This window comes from Panicum hallii, chromosome 8 (assembly GCF_002211085.1).
Source record: "Panicum hallii strain FIL2 chromosome 8, PHallii_v3.1, whole genome shotgun sequence".
Classification (NCBI taxonomy): domain Eukaryota; kingdom Viridiplantae; phylum Streptophyta; class Magnoliopsida; order Poales; family Poaceae; genus Panicum; species Panicum hallii.
In genome coordinates, this window is record NC_038049.1 from 40,058,085 (window position 1) to 40,071,889 (window position 13,805).

The 13,805-nt window shown below is 44.3% G+C and overlaps 2 protein-coding genes across 3 annotated transcripts; one reads left to right on the top strand and one right to left on the bottom strand.

The window, feature by feature from the left end:
• Positions 1-38: 38 nt before the first annotated feature.
• On the bottom strand, positions 39-7,152 carry LOC112903211 (leucine-rich repeat extensin-like protein 5). 2 transcript variants are annotated; one of them, XM_025972442.1, is made up of 4 exons: positions 6,125-7,152; position 5,608; positions 1,523-1,817; positions 39-635 (listed from the first exon to the last, which is right to left on the bottom strand). In XM_025972442.1, exons 1-4 carry the CDS (start codon positions 7,021-7,023, stop codon positions 289-291), a joined length of 1,542 nt encoding a protein of 513 aa, XP_025828227.1. In that variant the 5' UTR covers positions 7,024-7,152; the 3' UTR covers positions 39-288. The 2 variants fall into 2 exon arrangements, with proteins under 2 accessions (XP_025828227.1, XP_025828226.1); XM_025972441.1 differs by lacking the exons at positions 1,523-1,817; position 5,608 and having other exon boundaries at positions 412-635.
• Positions 7,153-9,283: 2,131 nt separating this feature from the next.
• Positions 9,284-11,308, top strand: LOC112902774 (putative H/ACA ribonucleoprotein complex subunit 1-like protein 1). The gene is made up of 4 exons (XM_025971943.1): positions 9,284-9,549; positions 9,658-9,806; positions 10,312-10,427; positions 10,977-11,308. Exons 1-4 carry the CDS (start codon positions 9,393-9,395, stop codon positions 11,137-11,139), a joined length of 585 nt encoding a protein of 194 aa, XP_025827728.1. The 5' UTR covers positions 9,284-9,392; the 3' UTR covers positions 11,140-11,308.
• Positions 11,309-13,805: the final 2,497 nt, after the last annotated feature.

A 13,805-nucleotide genomic window follows, 5' to 3' on the forward strand; every position in this document is an offset into this window, starting at 1 on the left:
ACAAGCCCTGCGCTTCCACTGTCAGTAAGAATGGGTACTAAAAGGCACAAAGTTCTAGCTGCTGAAAAAAATTGCCTAGTCATACAATGCTACAATTGCAGGTTTGTAGCAATGTAATGGACTCTTTCACAACCCAAAAATCAAAATTTACATGGAAGAGAACCGTTATTTGCCTTCCATATCAATCGAAACTGATTACTCAACAAAGAATTTCTCAAACCGAACCAGTCATCCTATGGATTCACAATTTATCTGTAACATACACGGCTCTATCAGGGTCAGGTTCTCCTAGTCTAAATCGAGCTCCTTTCTGCTCTTTACAGTCACACTCTGCTTTGACTCGGGGTCAAGCATGTCCAGGTCCCATGCCGTGGCTAGGTAGCCATAGAGGACCCATGTCCGCTCCCCCTTGCCATCTACCTTCACCAGCATGGGGTTGTTGCCCCCATCAGCGGTGGGGGCGATGCTACGGATGCGAGCCCAAGTTGCCCGCCCGTGGCCTTGGCGTTCGAATAGCTCAACAAGCTGAGATGCTTTGTTGAGACCGTCGAGGCTAGCTGGAAACTTCGCTTGCATGGACCTGTGCCCATCCTTCCCAGGCAGTGGCTCCACATCGACAACGGCAAAGCCCATTTCTGGAAAACATATAACAGTTGGTGAAAAACATGCCAGTTTTCGATCGAGAGAGCAAAATCATTGTAAGATTCAAAGATGTTTGGTGTTGACATGAATTATCGCCCACCTAAATGTAGCATTACATGGAATGTGAAGACATCACTAATCAAAAGTGCAATCCAACTTTTCTATAATGAACAGTTGAAACATTCTGAACCCTATCATGGAGAGGAGAAAAGATTTGCTAGCTTATCAAGGTCTCTCTATTCTGCAACAGGCACAAAGACACAACGACAAAAAAGCCTTTACTCCCGGAAAGTTGGGATCGGTAGGCTAGGGATGAAACCCAACAGGACACACACAAAAAAAACCGGAAGCAGAAAATATTATAGTACAAATAATAATAGTAGTAAAAGGAGAACCATAGCCTCCAAATACAAAGAACATCTGTACATATACTTTCGTAGATCAGGGCTACAGCCAGATCATGCTCTGCTACGGAAAAAGAAGGAAGCTAGGGGATGCTGGCTATATCTATGCTAAGCATAGATCAAATTTGGTGTATCACCATAGTTAGCAAACCTGCTCCTTTTGGAATTTTCAGCAGGTGTAACAAACTATGTAAATAAGAAAACTATCAAACAGAAATACTGGGGATCCAACTGTAGCCAATACATTTCTTGACTTTATTCTTCATTTCTATCTCTACAAAATGCTTCAGTAGACTGCCATATCTTTAAAGAAAGCAATTAACAAAGTTTTGGTCAAAACAATTTGCAGTTGATTCATCCCTCCAAATGAATTAAGAGAAGGCAAAATATCTAAAGCTCTGATGATTAATAGATTAATCAATCAGATGTTCAGAACTACCAAGAACACAGTGACAGAGCAAGCATTGAAGGAATACCTCTCAGCTTGCTCTCCAGCTCTTTATTACTCATGACATCCTTTTGCCCGTCGTTCTTTGACTTGTATGTGTTTTCAATTATCACTGTTGGAGGCCATAAGATAAGATCTCCTTGATTGGCTTCAGCGGCGGCAGTAGATAATGCTTGGTAAGCGGTTTTGTGAACAGGGGCTACGGAGTAATTCCAACCCATAAGAACACATAATGCTTTGTGAAACCCTAGGTGATCAGCACGATGCTCCGCATTCTTTGCATGGTATGCATGATTGAGGAGCGCGTGCAAATCTACAGAATCCTGTAATCAAATCATGCATACAACTAACTTCAATGGAAATTATGCACAAAAAATTGTTTTCAGAAAATTAATACACAGAACCCTCTTTAAAAGATTGTCGATTTATAGCTGATTTTGTATGAACCAAACAGTTGACAAAATCTCAGAAAAGTGAAATAAGATACAGAATGTTTGTGGAACTAAGAACAAAAAGAATCCAAAAATAGCCATAATAATTGTTAAAACAAAGAATGGGAGTAAACCCTAGTGGCAAAATAACTTCGCTTGGCAGCACAACGTCATAGTTCCAGGTAGTAATGACAAGGGGAGAAACAAAAGGCAAGCATTCACAAAAAGAACAAAAAAATGTGCAACATGTAACTGTACATCTTTAGGTCCTTAAAGGCCGTGGCTCATATTAAGCTGTGCCCTGTGGTTATATCTTCAGAATGTAGTAATTTTGTATAAAATAGTTTGAAACCAATGAAACTCTTGTGGAATCCTCCAATATAAACAATTATAGAATGTATGTATCACATCAAAGTACACACAACATGTCTCTTTTTCCAAGTTTCATGCTCCCAAATTTTCTAGGATTGTTTGCTCCTAAACTAATTTCTGTTCGCAAAGTGGCGATTAAGAAAATAGTGCTACAGCTTTTCAGGCACAGACCATTCCAGAACAAAAAATGGGAGCACGACAAGAGAGTGTGATCCCAAGCAATATGTTGTGTTCTTCATCAAATCAAAACAAAAACTCTGATGGTTTGGAGTTAAGAGGGGCTCTTGTATGCTTATCTATTCAAGTAGCATGTTTGACTGCTAACCATTTGAACTAGCTTAGGGTTCAGATAACCCCCCAATAAGGCTTTAAAATCTGTACTAGTCTGAAAAAACCTCTGTTGATGACTGAGAATGGCCAGACAGTTGAGTTCGTCAGAACCTGGGGCAATTGATTGTCATACACAGTAGGGCAACATATCTCATCTTTCTAAAAAATATATGAATATTACCAAGGTTATGATCCAAAATGAGGCAGGTAATCCAGAATATCGCATTTTTTAAAAAAAAAGGATAGCAGGACCTAGGGATGCGAGTGGATTTATGCCAAACCCGCATATAGGTCATTTTTAGGTGGGTTTCCACTAAACCCAGCTAAAAAAATAAATTATATCCAAGTTCACAGAAAACCCCCAGCATTCCTAGCAGGCTAGCACTGCTGAATCATCTAGTGGAAGCAAGACATTTTACAATAGTTGTGTTACATATGGAAATAGGAAACTCATGCGATAAGCAGCCGCATCTGATCAATCCAGGGGCTGCCAATCCACAGCATCATTAATGTGACCGTTGGGAATAATATATTACTGAAATAAAAGTTCAAAATAATTGGAACTTCCTATAAATGGCATAAATAAGTAAGGTAATCCACAATAACTCTAATGTGACCGGAAATTATTATATTGCTAAGAGAAGTTAGCAGTCGAAATAAAACTTAATGCACGGAATGCAGCATTAGCCATTTTTAGGCATTATGCCGCACAAATGGTTAGGCAAATAGCAACAGGCAGAACTGAGCCTGGTAAGCGCTTTCTGTGCTGAGTGAGCTTACCAAGTTAACCAGCCAGAAGAGGAACCAAATCATCGGTAATGTAACCCAAAGGGATGAAGCTCAAATGCTATTGAATTGTTCAATGGCTATCATCTCAACATCCTCATATTGGCTCTGAGAGAGACCAACGAGGTGTACGGTTCGCGGAAGCAACTCGTCATATATGGTTCAGGCTGGGCATAATTACCCGATAACCGAAAAAACCGAACCGAATTACACGAAAACCAAACCAAACCGAATTACCCGAAACCGAGAAAATTGGTCCCCAGTTTGGTCCTGTGTTCTCAATAACCGAAATAATTTCGGTCCATTCAGTTCTGGTCCTCGGTTAACCGATCTAACCGAAAAAACCGATATATACAAAGCCATCAATACAGCCTGTTAATTTCAGCCAGATAGCCTACTAGCACTCACCAGCCCAAGAGTCACAGGTACATAGATCTAACCCTAACCCTCCCACGCTCCCACCCCCATTCTCCCTGCCTCCCAGAGCTAAACGCGCTGCCGCCGTCTCCTGTCCCTGCGTTCAGCCGCTCGCCGTGGAAGGGGACACCGCCAGGCGCCAGCCCGCCACTCCCACGATAACAGCAGGCGAGCGCAGAGCGAGGCCTCAAATCTTGCATCCGGCAGCGCCTGCTCCCTCAACTGCTAGGTGAGTGGCCGGGTCACAGATCGAGGAGGTGGCTGCAAGCGTCTCCACTGCATGCAAGACCACAAGTCCACAACGGCACCAGCAATGCAGCAAGGCGTCAGGATTATTCTATGATTTGTGCATAGATCTGAATTTGTTTGATTTGGGATGGTTGTTCACTAAAGGAACTTGTAGATCTGAATCTGTGCAAGTGTTCCCTGCTTCTCTGCTTGAAATCTGTAGCTTTTTTTTTTGCTTTGCTTCATCTGTAAGTGCAAGTGTTCCCTGTCTTTCAATTCCAGTTCGGTCACTTCGGTTAAGACCGAAACCGAACCCGAATTACCCAAAACCGAATTCATCGATCTCTATAAATTTAAATGACCGATCGGTCCCGACTTTTTAGTAACCGAAATTCGGAGAAAATCGAAGAACCGATCGGTTCGTTCGGTCTAACCAAATGCCCAGCCTGATATATGGTATAGCCCATCATGGAATTAACCCATGATTTTGATGGGGGTGACATCATTTTTATACTTCCACTAGCATGTGCCTATGAGGAACGAAATAGAAATGGGCCTATCCATGTCATTCCTCAAACCAAACAAGTGTGCTAAGAGTTTGGATCAATGGATCGTCACTATACCATTCCTCAAACCAGCACTTACAAGGAATAATTACCTTCAAACGTCAGCGCTAATAGAAATATTTCCAACAATCATGGAATGAACAGGGAAATGTTGAAACAACCAAAGGAAAATCCAGAACTTAGGGATTTCTCAATTTGACAGTCTAGTATGCTACAATGCTGGTATATCAAGTTTGTTTAGAAGCCCAATATGACATTGCACGTTCACTATTAGATAGCAGAGTCGAACTAAGAAGAAAAGTGATTTACAAAAGTTTTTTAATGTATTTCAGACAGAGATCAAATTTAAACACAAGGATCCCAAGAAAAGTTGCCAAACTTCACCGTTTGTCCAATGTACAATCATTGTGTAGCCATCACACCAATAATAAAGCCTTTGTCCCAAGGAAGTTGGGGCAGACAAAAGCCAACCAAACAAGAGCCAAATAGAAGACAGGTGAAGGAGAAGGGCATGGTTTTTAAGACATTACAGTGAGGTGTGGCGACCCACCCCCTTCCAAACACCTATGCACTTATAAGGCCAGCCAAGGCAACGCCTTACCAGCCTGATAAAGAGGCAAAATGCAGCAGGGAGAAGGGGGAAAGAGGAAAAAGATGAATAAACAGAACAGGCAGAGGAACGCAAATAAACATAATCAATCATGCAAGAAGGCAGAGGCAAACAAAGGATGCAACCACAATTCTGAAGAACCAAAAATTTCTGGTATGAGCTTGAAGTATGTGAAGAAACATGGACTGCAGAAACTATTTGGTGAAAGTTTCACCAAGTAATAGTTCTATGACATCAAACATGGCAATGTAACTATCAGGAACTGCAAACAAAGACTAACCAAGGATTCCTTATTTCAATTCATTTTTAATTGACTCTCTACTTAGATATCTTCCATTTATAGATTCCTTGTTTAAATTCACTTTTAGTTGACTCTCAACCTTGGTATCTTCCATTATTTTACTAATAGTACACGAAAAACGTCAAACGGTATAACTTTATTGATTAAGAAACTGGTACATGTATATAAAAAAAATGGACAAATAGAGAAGCTAACCAAGGAGAAAGATGAGTGCAGACAAAATACCAATCGTTGCAGAAATACATAAACAATCTGTGGAAGTGCCATTCCATGGTAAATCCAAAAGGTCAAACATAACAACAGTTTTTTTTTCAATTGTTAAGATTATCTAACACTAATCCAAAATCATTTGTTATATTTTGCCCCCTTCTTTTTAGGGGGAGAAAAGGTGCTACATGGAATCCACTTATGTGCTAGTATAATGAAATACTATCAACAACATTATGTTGACGACTCATTTATCATGTATCACTTTCACTTCCAATGTTGGTTGGTATCTAAATTGAGTTTGAACTTTTTGCACTCAGCTAACCACATCCAAACATAGGATTAAATCAACAAGGCAAAATCTTTCAGATTTTCAGCATACCTTTGACAGACAGGGCACTTCAGCTGGGAAAGCTTCCCATTGGCCCGGTAATTCTTCTTATCTGCTTCATTCTCATTCATCAGCTTCACCATCTTAAGAAAGGAGCTCTTCAGCGCCTTGGGGTCCACCCCCGTCTCTTCCACCTTCACCTGCTTCACGGCACGCGCCTCAGCCTTCTGCTGCTGCTGCTGGCGTCCAGAGGATTGCCCAGGCGCACCCCCATTGGCCTGATCCTCCCACTTCCGCTTCGGGACCGGCATGGGAAGCAGCCCAGCAGTGGGCAGAAGCGCAGGCATGGGCGGTGGAGCCCACCGCTCGAGGGGCGGGCGCAGCGGGACCAGCGGTGGCGGCGGCGGCGGTGGGGCCAAGAGGTGCGCCGGTATCGGCGGCGGCGGCTGGCGGAGCTGCGGCGGCGGCTCGTGCGGGAGCGCGAAGTAGGTGCGCACGGTGCCGTCGGAGAGCGCGACGGTGCGGCGGTCGAGGTCCTCCAGCCCGTACGGCGGCGGCGGCGGGATGGCGTTCATCACGGCCTCCACCGCGGCCACGGTGAGCAGCGGCCGCGACGGGGGCAGGGGCACGGGCGGCGGCAGCAGCGGCGATGCGCCCCGGGGAGGCGGGTGCGCCTGCGGGTGCGGCGCGGGGAGCAGAGGGGGCCGGCCGGCCTCCCCGTTGAGGCTCGGGGCAGGGTCCGGGGCCGCGGGCGCGGCACCACTGGTGGCGGTGGCGGCGGCGGCGGCGGCGTTGCCGGGGTGGGGGCGCTTGTTGGGGTTGTGGTCGGCTGCAGACGACGACGACGACGACGCCCTGGAGGAGGGGGCCTGCGGGTTGCGCGGCGCCGCCGCTGCCGCCGCGGGTGGAGGCATTGGCTTGTGCTTCGGATTCGGGTTGGCGGCCTTCATGGCGGGAGGATTTCTAGGGTTTCGCCGGGATCGACTCCGATTTGGGGACGGCGGAGGGTGGATGCATGCGGGATAGGTGGGGGACGAGTCCGGGAGGTGGAGATTGACTTTAGCCGAGTGGGGAAAGTGTTTTAGGGATCATTCAAGTTGAGCAAGGTGATATGGAAGAGTATTATCCCTCTTCAATTTTTCCAAATTTGCCATATTTCACTAAATTTTAAGGATTGATTTAGTTTTAAATGCAGTATGGTTATTCTGGTAGCAATTTGCTTCATTGCTTATCACCATGTTTAATAAGGTAGTGTGCTTAAGGCAACGTTTAGACCACAAGACGCTCCTTAGGCAAGGTATCGTCAGCAACGCTTAACCAAGGTTCAAGAGAATGAAAAGGGATTAATAAAAGAAGAAATAGAGGACAACAATCGACTCCGTTATCTAATTTAACCATGCTTTGCTCGCCAACGGCAGCACGAAGGACGACGTTGGATCTGCCTCTTGCCATGGTGATGGCAATGGTAGGGTTAAATTTGAAGCAGAAAAGGTGGTTTATGATCGGTGGGTAATATCAACGAGTTCATCACTTCACTTGGTGGTGGCGTAAAAAGAAAGGAGACTTACATTATCAGAAAGGAGTGGTCTTCTTATTTTCTTTAGATAATATTTGCCGTGGTTATAGTCATTGGACTTGCCCGTCTTGCTGTACCGACTTTGGTCCCATAAGAGATTGGTGGCCGGCCACACCTCAGATTAGCGCTTAAATAACATTTAAAGTAACGGGTTAGGAGTATTTTTGGTTTCAACTTTGTCAAATTCTCAATATGGATGAAAAAAGCGAAACTAAAGTTGTCTTTATTTTACATGTACATTGATATTAAGTTTGATCAACCATAAGAAAATAACTTTTTCCTATCACATGATCACAATTAATCTACTATGAAATATATTTTGATCGTTTGCTTATTTGATGGGCAAAATAACCATTGTCGTCATTCAACTTTCTACTGTGGCTTAATTTCATCCTCCAACTATCAAAATAGCTGTTTCAATCCTCAAACTTCTCCTAAATGGTCAATTTTGTCCCTCATCCTACATGTCATGTCTTGTTGGCACGCCACATCAGCATCCATCCATCCATAGTTCCAAGTGGATTTGAATTGACCTTTTACCTCCTCTTATTTCCATGCTATTTTCCATTAAGTTTGTTATGAACAGCCATTGTTCAACATTATAATGGATATTGATATCTTTTCTTAAGATGTCCAAGAAAACAATCCCATCAATTTTATTTCTCCTATTCCACAACAACCGATGCTATCATTTGCATCCCTTTCCAACAGTTGAAATCAAAACACCTCTTTTAGATTCTTTAACAATGTATCCATCAATCTCAATTGCTTAAACATCCATTTAAGAATTCAAAAGCTAGATTTAATTTAAGTATGGTTGAAAGAATAGATGATGAGTTCCTCAAAAAAAAGAATAGATGACTGGATGTTGACATGGCATGCCAACATGACAAGACGCGTAGGACAAATGATGAAATTAAGCCGTAGGGAGAAGTTTGAGGACTAAAATGATTGTTTTAACAGTTGAGGGATGAAAGCGAGCTTTGGAGGATAAAAATAGCTATTCGGCCTATTTGATGTGATAGAATTTTAATATTGTTGTCTATGACCTTGATCAAATTTAAGGCGTTTTTAACTTATGAAAAACTTTAAAAGACCTTACATTTAGGTAAGGAGGGAGCATCAAAGAATAACTTGCCAATTGCTTTTAAATAAGAATTTCTTTTGAAAATATTTACTTTTAGGGCGGAGAGAGTATCAAAGAATAGCATGCAAAGTATGCAAAAAATTCTCATTGAACTAGACCCGTATCGAGAAATATAGTACCGTGGCAGCTTCAAATAGATATCACGTATATGAGCTTGCAGGTTTCAGAAGAAGTAAGGTTATATATGCTGTGCATCGTCATACTTCGAATTTATTTACCAGATTTCATCTTCGAAATTCGAAATCTACGTCTCCTGACTTCCATTTCACTGCTAAGCTAAACTCTTTTAGCTGCTGCAAAACGAGCCCAAGAGCAGGAGAAGCGCCTGCCCGCCGCATCGCCGTCCACTCGTCCCCTGCCCACACGAGCAATCGATCCAACGGCCGTCCTTCCTCCCCAGCTCCGGGCCCACCTGTCAGCCTCCCACCCTACCCACAAAACCCCCGCACGCTCCCCTCCTAAAACCCTAATAAACCCTCGCCCCCTCCCTCACAGCTCCCACCGCCGCCTCCCCTTCCCGCGCCGCCAAAGTCCTCCACCTCCCTCTCCCACCCACCCAGCTCTCCCCGAGCGAGCCCAAGGGCACCACACGCGCCATGCGGCCACCGAGAGGGCGCGGCGGAGGCGGCCGCTTCGGCGGTGGCGGAGGCCGTGGCGGCGGCGGAGGTCGGTTCGGCGGCGGCGGCGGCCGCTTCGGTGGTGGGCGCGGCGGCGGCGGGTTCCGCGACGAGGGCCCGCCCGCGGAGGTCGTCGGTGCGTGCCATCTCGACGCTCTCCGGGGAAAGCTTACGGTTTTGGTTCGTTTCGTGTGGGGGAGGATTCTCTGACTCGGGGCTGCCGCTGTTGTGCTTGTGTGCGCAGAGGTGTCGACGTTCCTGCACGCGTGCGAGGGGGACGCGGTGACGAAGCTCACGAACGAGAAGGTTCCCTACTTCAACGCGCCCATCTACCTCCAGAACAAGACCCAGATCGGCAAGGTCGACGAGATCTTCGGCCCCATCAACGAATCAGTGAGCTCCTCCTCGCCCTGCTGCCTACTACCAATCCTGTTGGGCACCTTGAGAAATCTTAGCCTTTTTTCTTGCTCACAGCGAGTTGTGAAGTTGCCCTGTGTTCCTTGCGTAGGTAGGACTGCGGAATAGCTTTATTGACTTGGGTTGTTGAAGTTTTGCGTTGCTTAGAGAGAACGAGCGCAGTTATTTGTTCAGTGAGCATTTAGTATATGGTTTGCAGGTTTTACTCTTGTAGGGTCTCTTAGTTGCATCGATTTATGTATTTGGATAGGTTGGCACATTTAACGGTGAAAATGTTATGTAGCGTGGATGTTCCTTTTTTTGAAATATTCTTTGTTCTTACTAGTCTTCTTTGGATTTTGATGTATAGTTTCAGGGCTATAGGCTCACAGATTTTACCTGAAGTGTTCTAGTTAGCCAAGTCTGGTTGACAGTACTTTGAAAGTATTGTTGTACTTATGCTTCTACTGTTGTGCTGAATCTGTTTCTGTTGTGTGTGTAGTATTTCTCTGTAAAGATGATGGAAGGGATCATTGCAACGTCCTACAAGGAAGGTGACAAGTTCTACATCGACCCCGCGAAATTGTTGCCACTCTCGCGCTTCCTGCCACAGCCAAAGTATGAGTTGATCTAATTGTTGCCATTTCTCATGCAAATGCTTGCCGTTTCTGAAAAAGCAAACTGAAATATTCCATTCATTTGCGCACTTTGTTATTTTACTTGATAGTAAATTGGTAGGTTCGCAACTTACGGCTTTCTTCAAACAATTTGGGTTGGAACTCATTTGGCCTGCGTTAAATCTTAAAAAAGGAACTGTCTATTCTCTATGTTCAATTCTCACCTAGCTGTTAAGAAATAAATTAAACTATAACATCACCATTAAGTTATGAAGCGACTATTTTTGTATGCAAATCTAGCTTGCATTGTAGAATGTAACGCTGGTTCCAAGCTACCAACTGATGCAGAGAGTCCCAGCTTATTTGAATCTTCTTTGTTATGAATTATAATTTTAAGGAAAGTTCTTTCTAATAAAATAGGTAGTGAATATATGAAGATAAACAACAGGTTTAGTGCTATCTAGACGTCTAGTTTTCTGACATCTCAGGTATTATATCCAACATCATGAGGAGTTATTTGATCCTATTCTTTTTACCTTATTTTAAACAGGGGGCAATCTCAAGGAGCACCTAGAGGTGGTGGCCGTGGTGGAAGAGGTGGTGGCCGAGGCCGTGGTGGTTCATTCCGTGGGGGAAGAGGACCACCGAGGGGCCGTGGCGGACCTCCAAGGGGTGGAGGGCGTGGTGGCTTTAGAGGCCGAGGCAGATTCTAGGTGTAGTTTGAGTCTGATGTTTGTAGAACATCAGATCGTACTCTACCAAATTGGAAGCTTTCATGTTCTTGTAACCTGATGTTAAGTTAGCAGAGCACTTGCAACTTTTTATGTGTGGAACTTGGATTCTCTATTGAAAAAAATTACCAGTTGGCCTTGTTTATGCTGATCATGGGCGTACAGTTAAAATCCTTGTTCAAAAGTTGAGTCAACTTTGCAGGTTCATGAAGCCACCATGGACCAGATGTTTTGTGGTTTCTGGCTTTTGGTTTTGCTAGATGTATGCTTTGGTCTAACCATAGATTACTGAAAGGCAATGAAGTCACAGTGTTGGTACTCGAGCACCTGTCCGATGTATGTTTTGTGGTTTCTGGCTTTTGGTTTTGCTAGATGTATGCTTTGGTCTAACCATGGATTACTGAAAGGCAATGAAGTCACAGTGTTGGTACTCGAGCACCTGTCCAATGTATGCTTTGGTTTAACGATTTTTTTTAAAAAAAGGTTTAAAAAATTAAATTTGAAAATGGGTGCCTATTTGGAAAATTTCTAAAAATAGGTATCTCCTGTCTGATCAACGGTGGGGCTGGAGACATCCCGCCCATTCAACGGGCGGGAGGTGCCTCTTCGCGAACAAGAAACTTTTCTTATCCGTGAACATACCCCTCCCGCGGTGGCAAAGGCATCCCGCCCGCCCAACGAGCGGGATGTGCCTTTTTCTTATTTTTTTGTTCGAATTTATATTTTATCAATTATTTAAAATTTATAATTTTTTCAAATACAAGATTTATTCGCCATACTCTTTTGTATACATATAAAATTTTTGTTCAATTTTACGAAGAAGATTACCGTATCTAAAACTCGTACAAAGATGGTCAAGTGATGACGTTTTACAACGTAGAATCCAAATATTACGATAATACGATACATCAAGCCATTAAAAATAAAATAGTATGATTAAAAAAATAGTTTAAATATATAGAGTCCACCGAATCAGGAATGGCAATTAGTTGTGTAAATCAAACGAAATTAGTCGTGTAAATCAAAGTTGATCGAAATGGCAATTATAAAGAACTTACAGCTCGAACTGGCGGCAGTACCGCTAGACGCTGCGTGCGGTGCTGCAGAGGTCGTTGGGCCAGCTGTGTACACGTGGGCGGACGCATGAGATGAACTGGAGGCCCCCACGTCGTCTCTGCTGCAACATGTCAGTCCACGTAACGCTCGCATCAAGTTGTCATGAATTCGACGAAAGCTCTCTTTGTACTGTGCCTCCGGTACACGTACTCCACGGTCAAACAACATGATCTGCGATGCAGCTTCGACCTCCGTGCAGTGGATCAGATCGATCTGCATGAGTAATGGGAAGCAGAGTAATATTGTTATCGATTTTTTAAAAAAATTTATATATATACAAAAGAGTATGGCGAATAAATCTTGTATTTGAAAAAAGTATAAATTTTAAATAGTTTGTAAAACATAAATTCAAACAAAAAATAAGAAAAAGAGCACATCCCGCCCGCTGGGTGGGCGGGATGCCTTTGCCGCCGCGGGAGGGGCCTCTTCGTGAATAAGAAAAGTTTCTTATTCGCACCTCCCGCCCGTTGGATGGGCGGGATGTCTCCGACCCCACGCCTCCCGCCCGTTGATCGAGCGGGAGGTACCCATTTTTGAAAATTTTCCAAATCGGCACCCCTTTTCGAATTTAATTTTTTTAACCTTTTAAAAAAAATTCTTGGTTTAACCGACAAGATGGGAGTGGGCCAGATCGACCCATCGGGTAGTTGGCCCGATCCACGAGAGCAAGGCCGATGGGGCACATGAGCTGGCCTCAAATGAGAGAAGGGGTCCATAGAGCCGGAGCCTACTGACCCAATGGGCATGATAGGTCGACCCAAAACCCTAGCGTCCCATCTGATCCCAACCATCTACAAATAACACATGCAAGAGAGCCTGACGAGCAGGAGGCGGCGGTGGTGGCAGCATGGAGGCGCATCTCACTGCCCCCCACGGCAACGACTCCGCTCGCCGCGCTCCCCTCCAGCGGCTATCCTGTCAGGTAAACTTCTTCCATCTCTCATCTCTGTTCTTTCCCCTCCAATGCTCGACCATCGCACTCGTTGGATTTGGAGCGACAATGACCATGCCGTCGGTGAGGTGGTCAGAATTGTGGCACCGAGGCTGCAGGAGATTGGAATCAACCCTTCCTTGTTCTCCAGGAGTGCGGACCTGGATCTAAACAACCTAACAAGTGTTCGCCATCTCGGCCATCTCCGGCTCAACATGTTCACGATGGTTACTCCTGCTTACTCCTTAATCTCTGGTCCGTTGCAGATGCAAGTTGCACTAGGGACTAGCTCTGCTTTGAGTATGATGCTTGTTCTCTAGAATTGCAACATATTCAGCCCTGGTTTTTCTGATCCTCGGTAGAACCATCTTATCCATTAACCAAGACAGCTCTGCCACATTGTTTGAAAAAAAAGATAGCTCTGTAGCATTGCATACCTCCTGATTTGATTCGTATTAATACTTTGGTGGATTCTGCGATTGATTTTCAGTGATTTGTTTGCTGTGATTTTGGGCTGAGTATTGCTAGTACTATATACTACTGTTCTTGAGTGCTCTGGAATTCTGTACCTATGGGTTTCATCAGCGCCAGATCTTACATC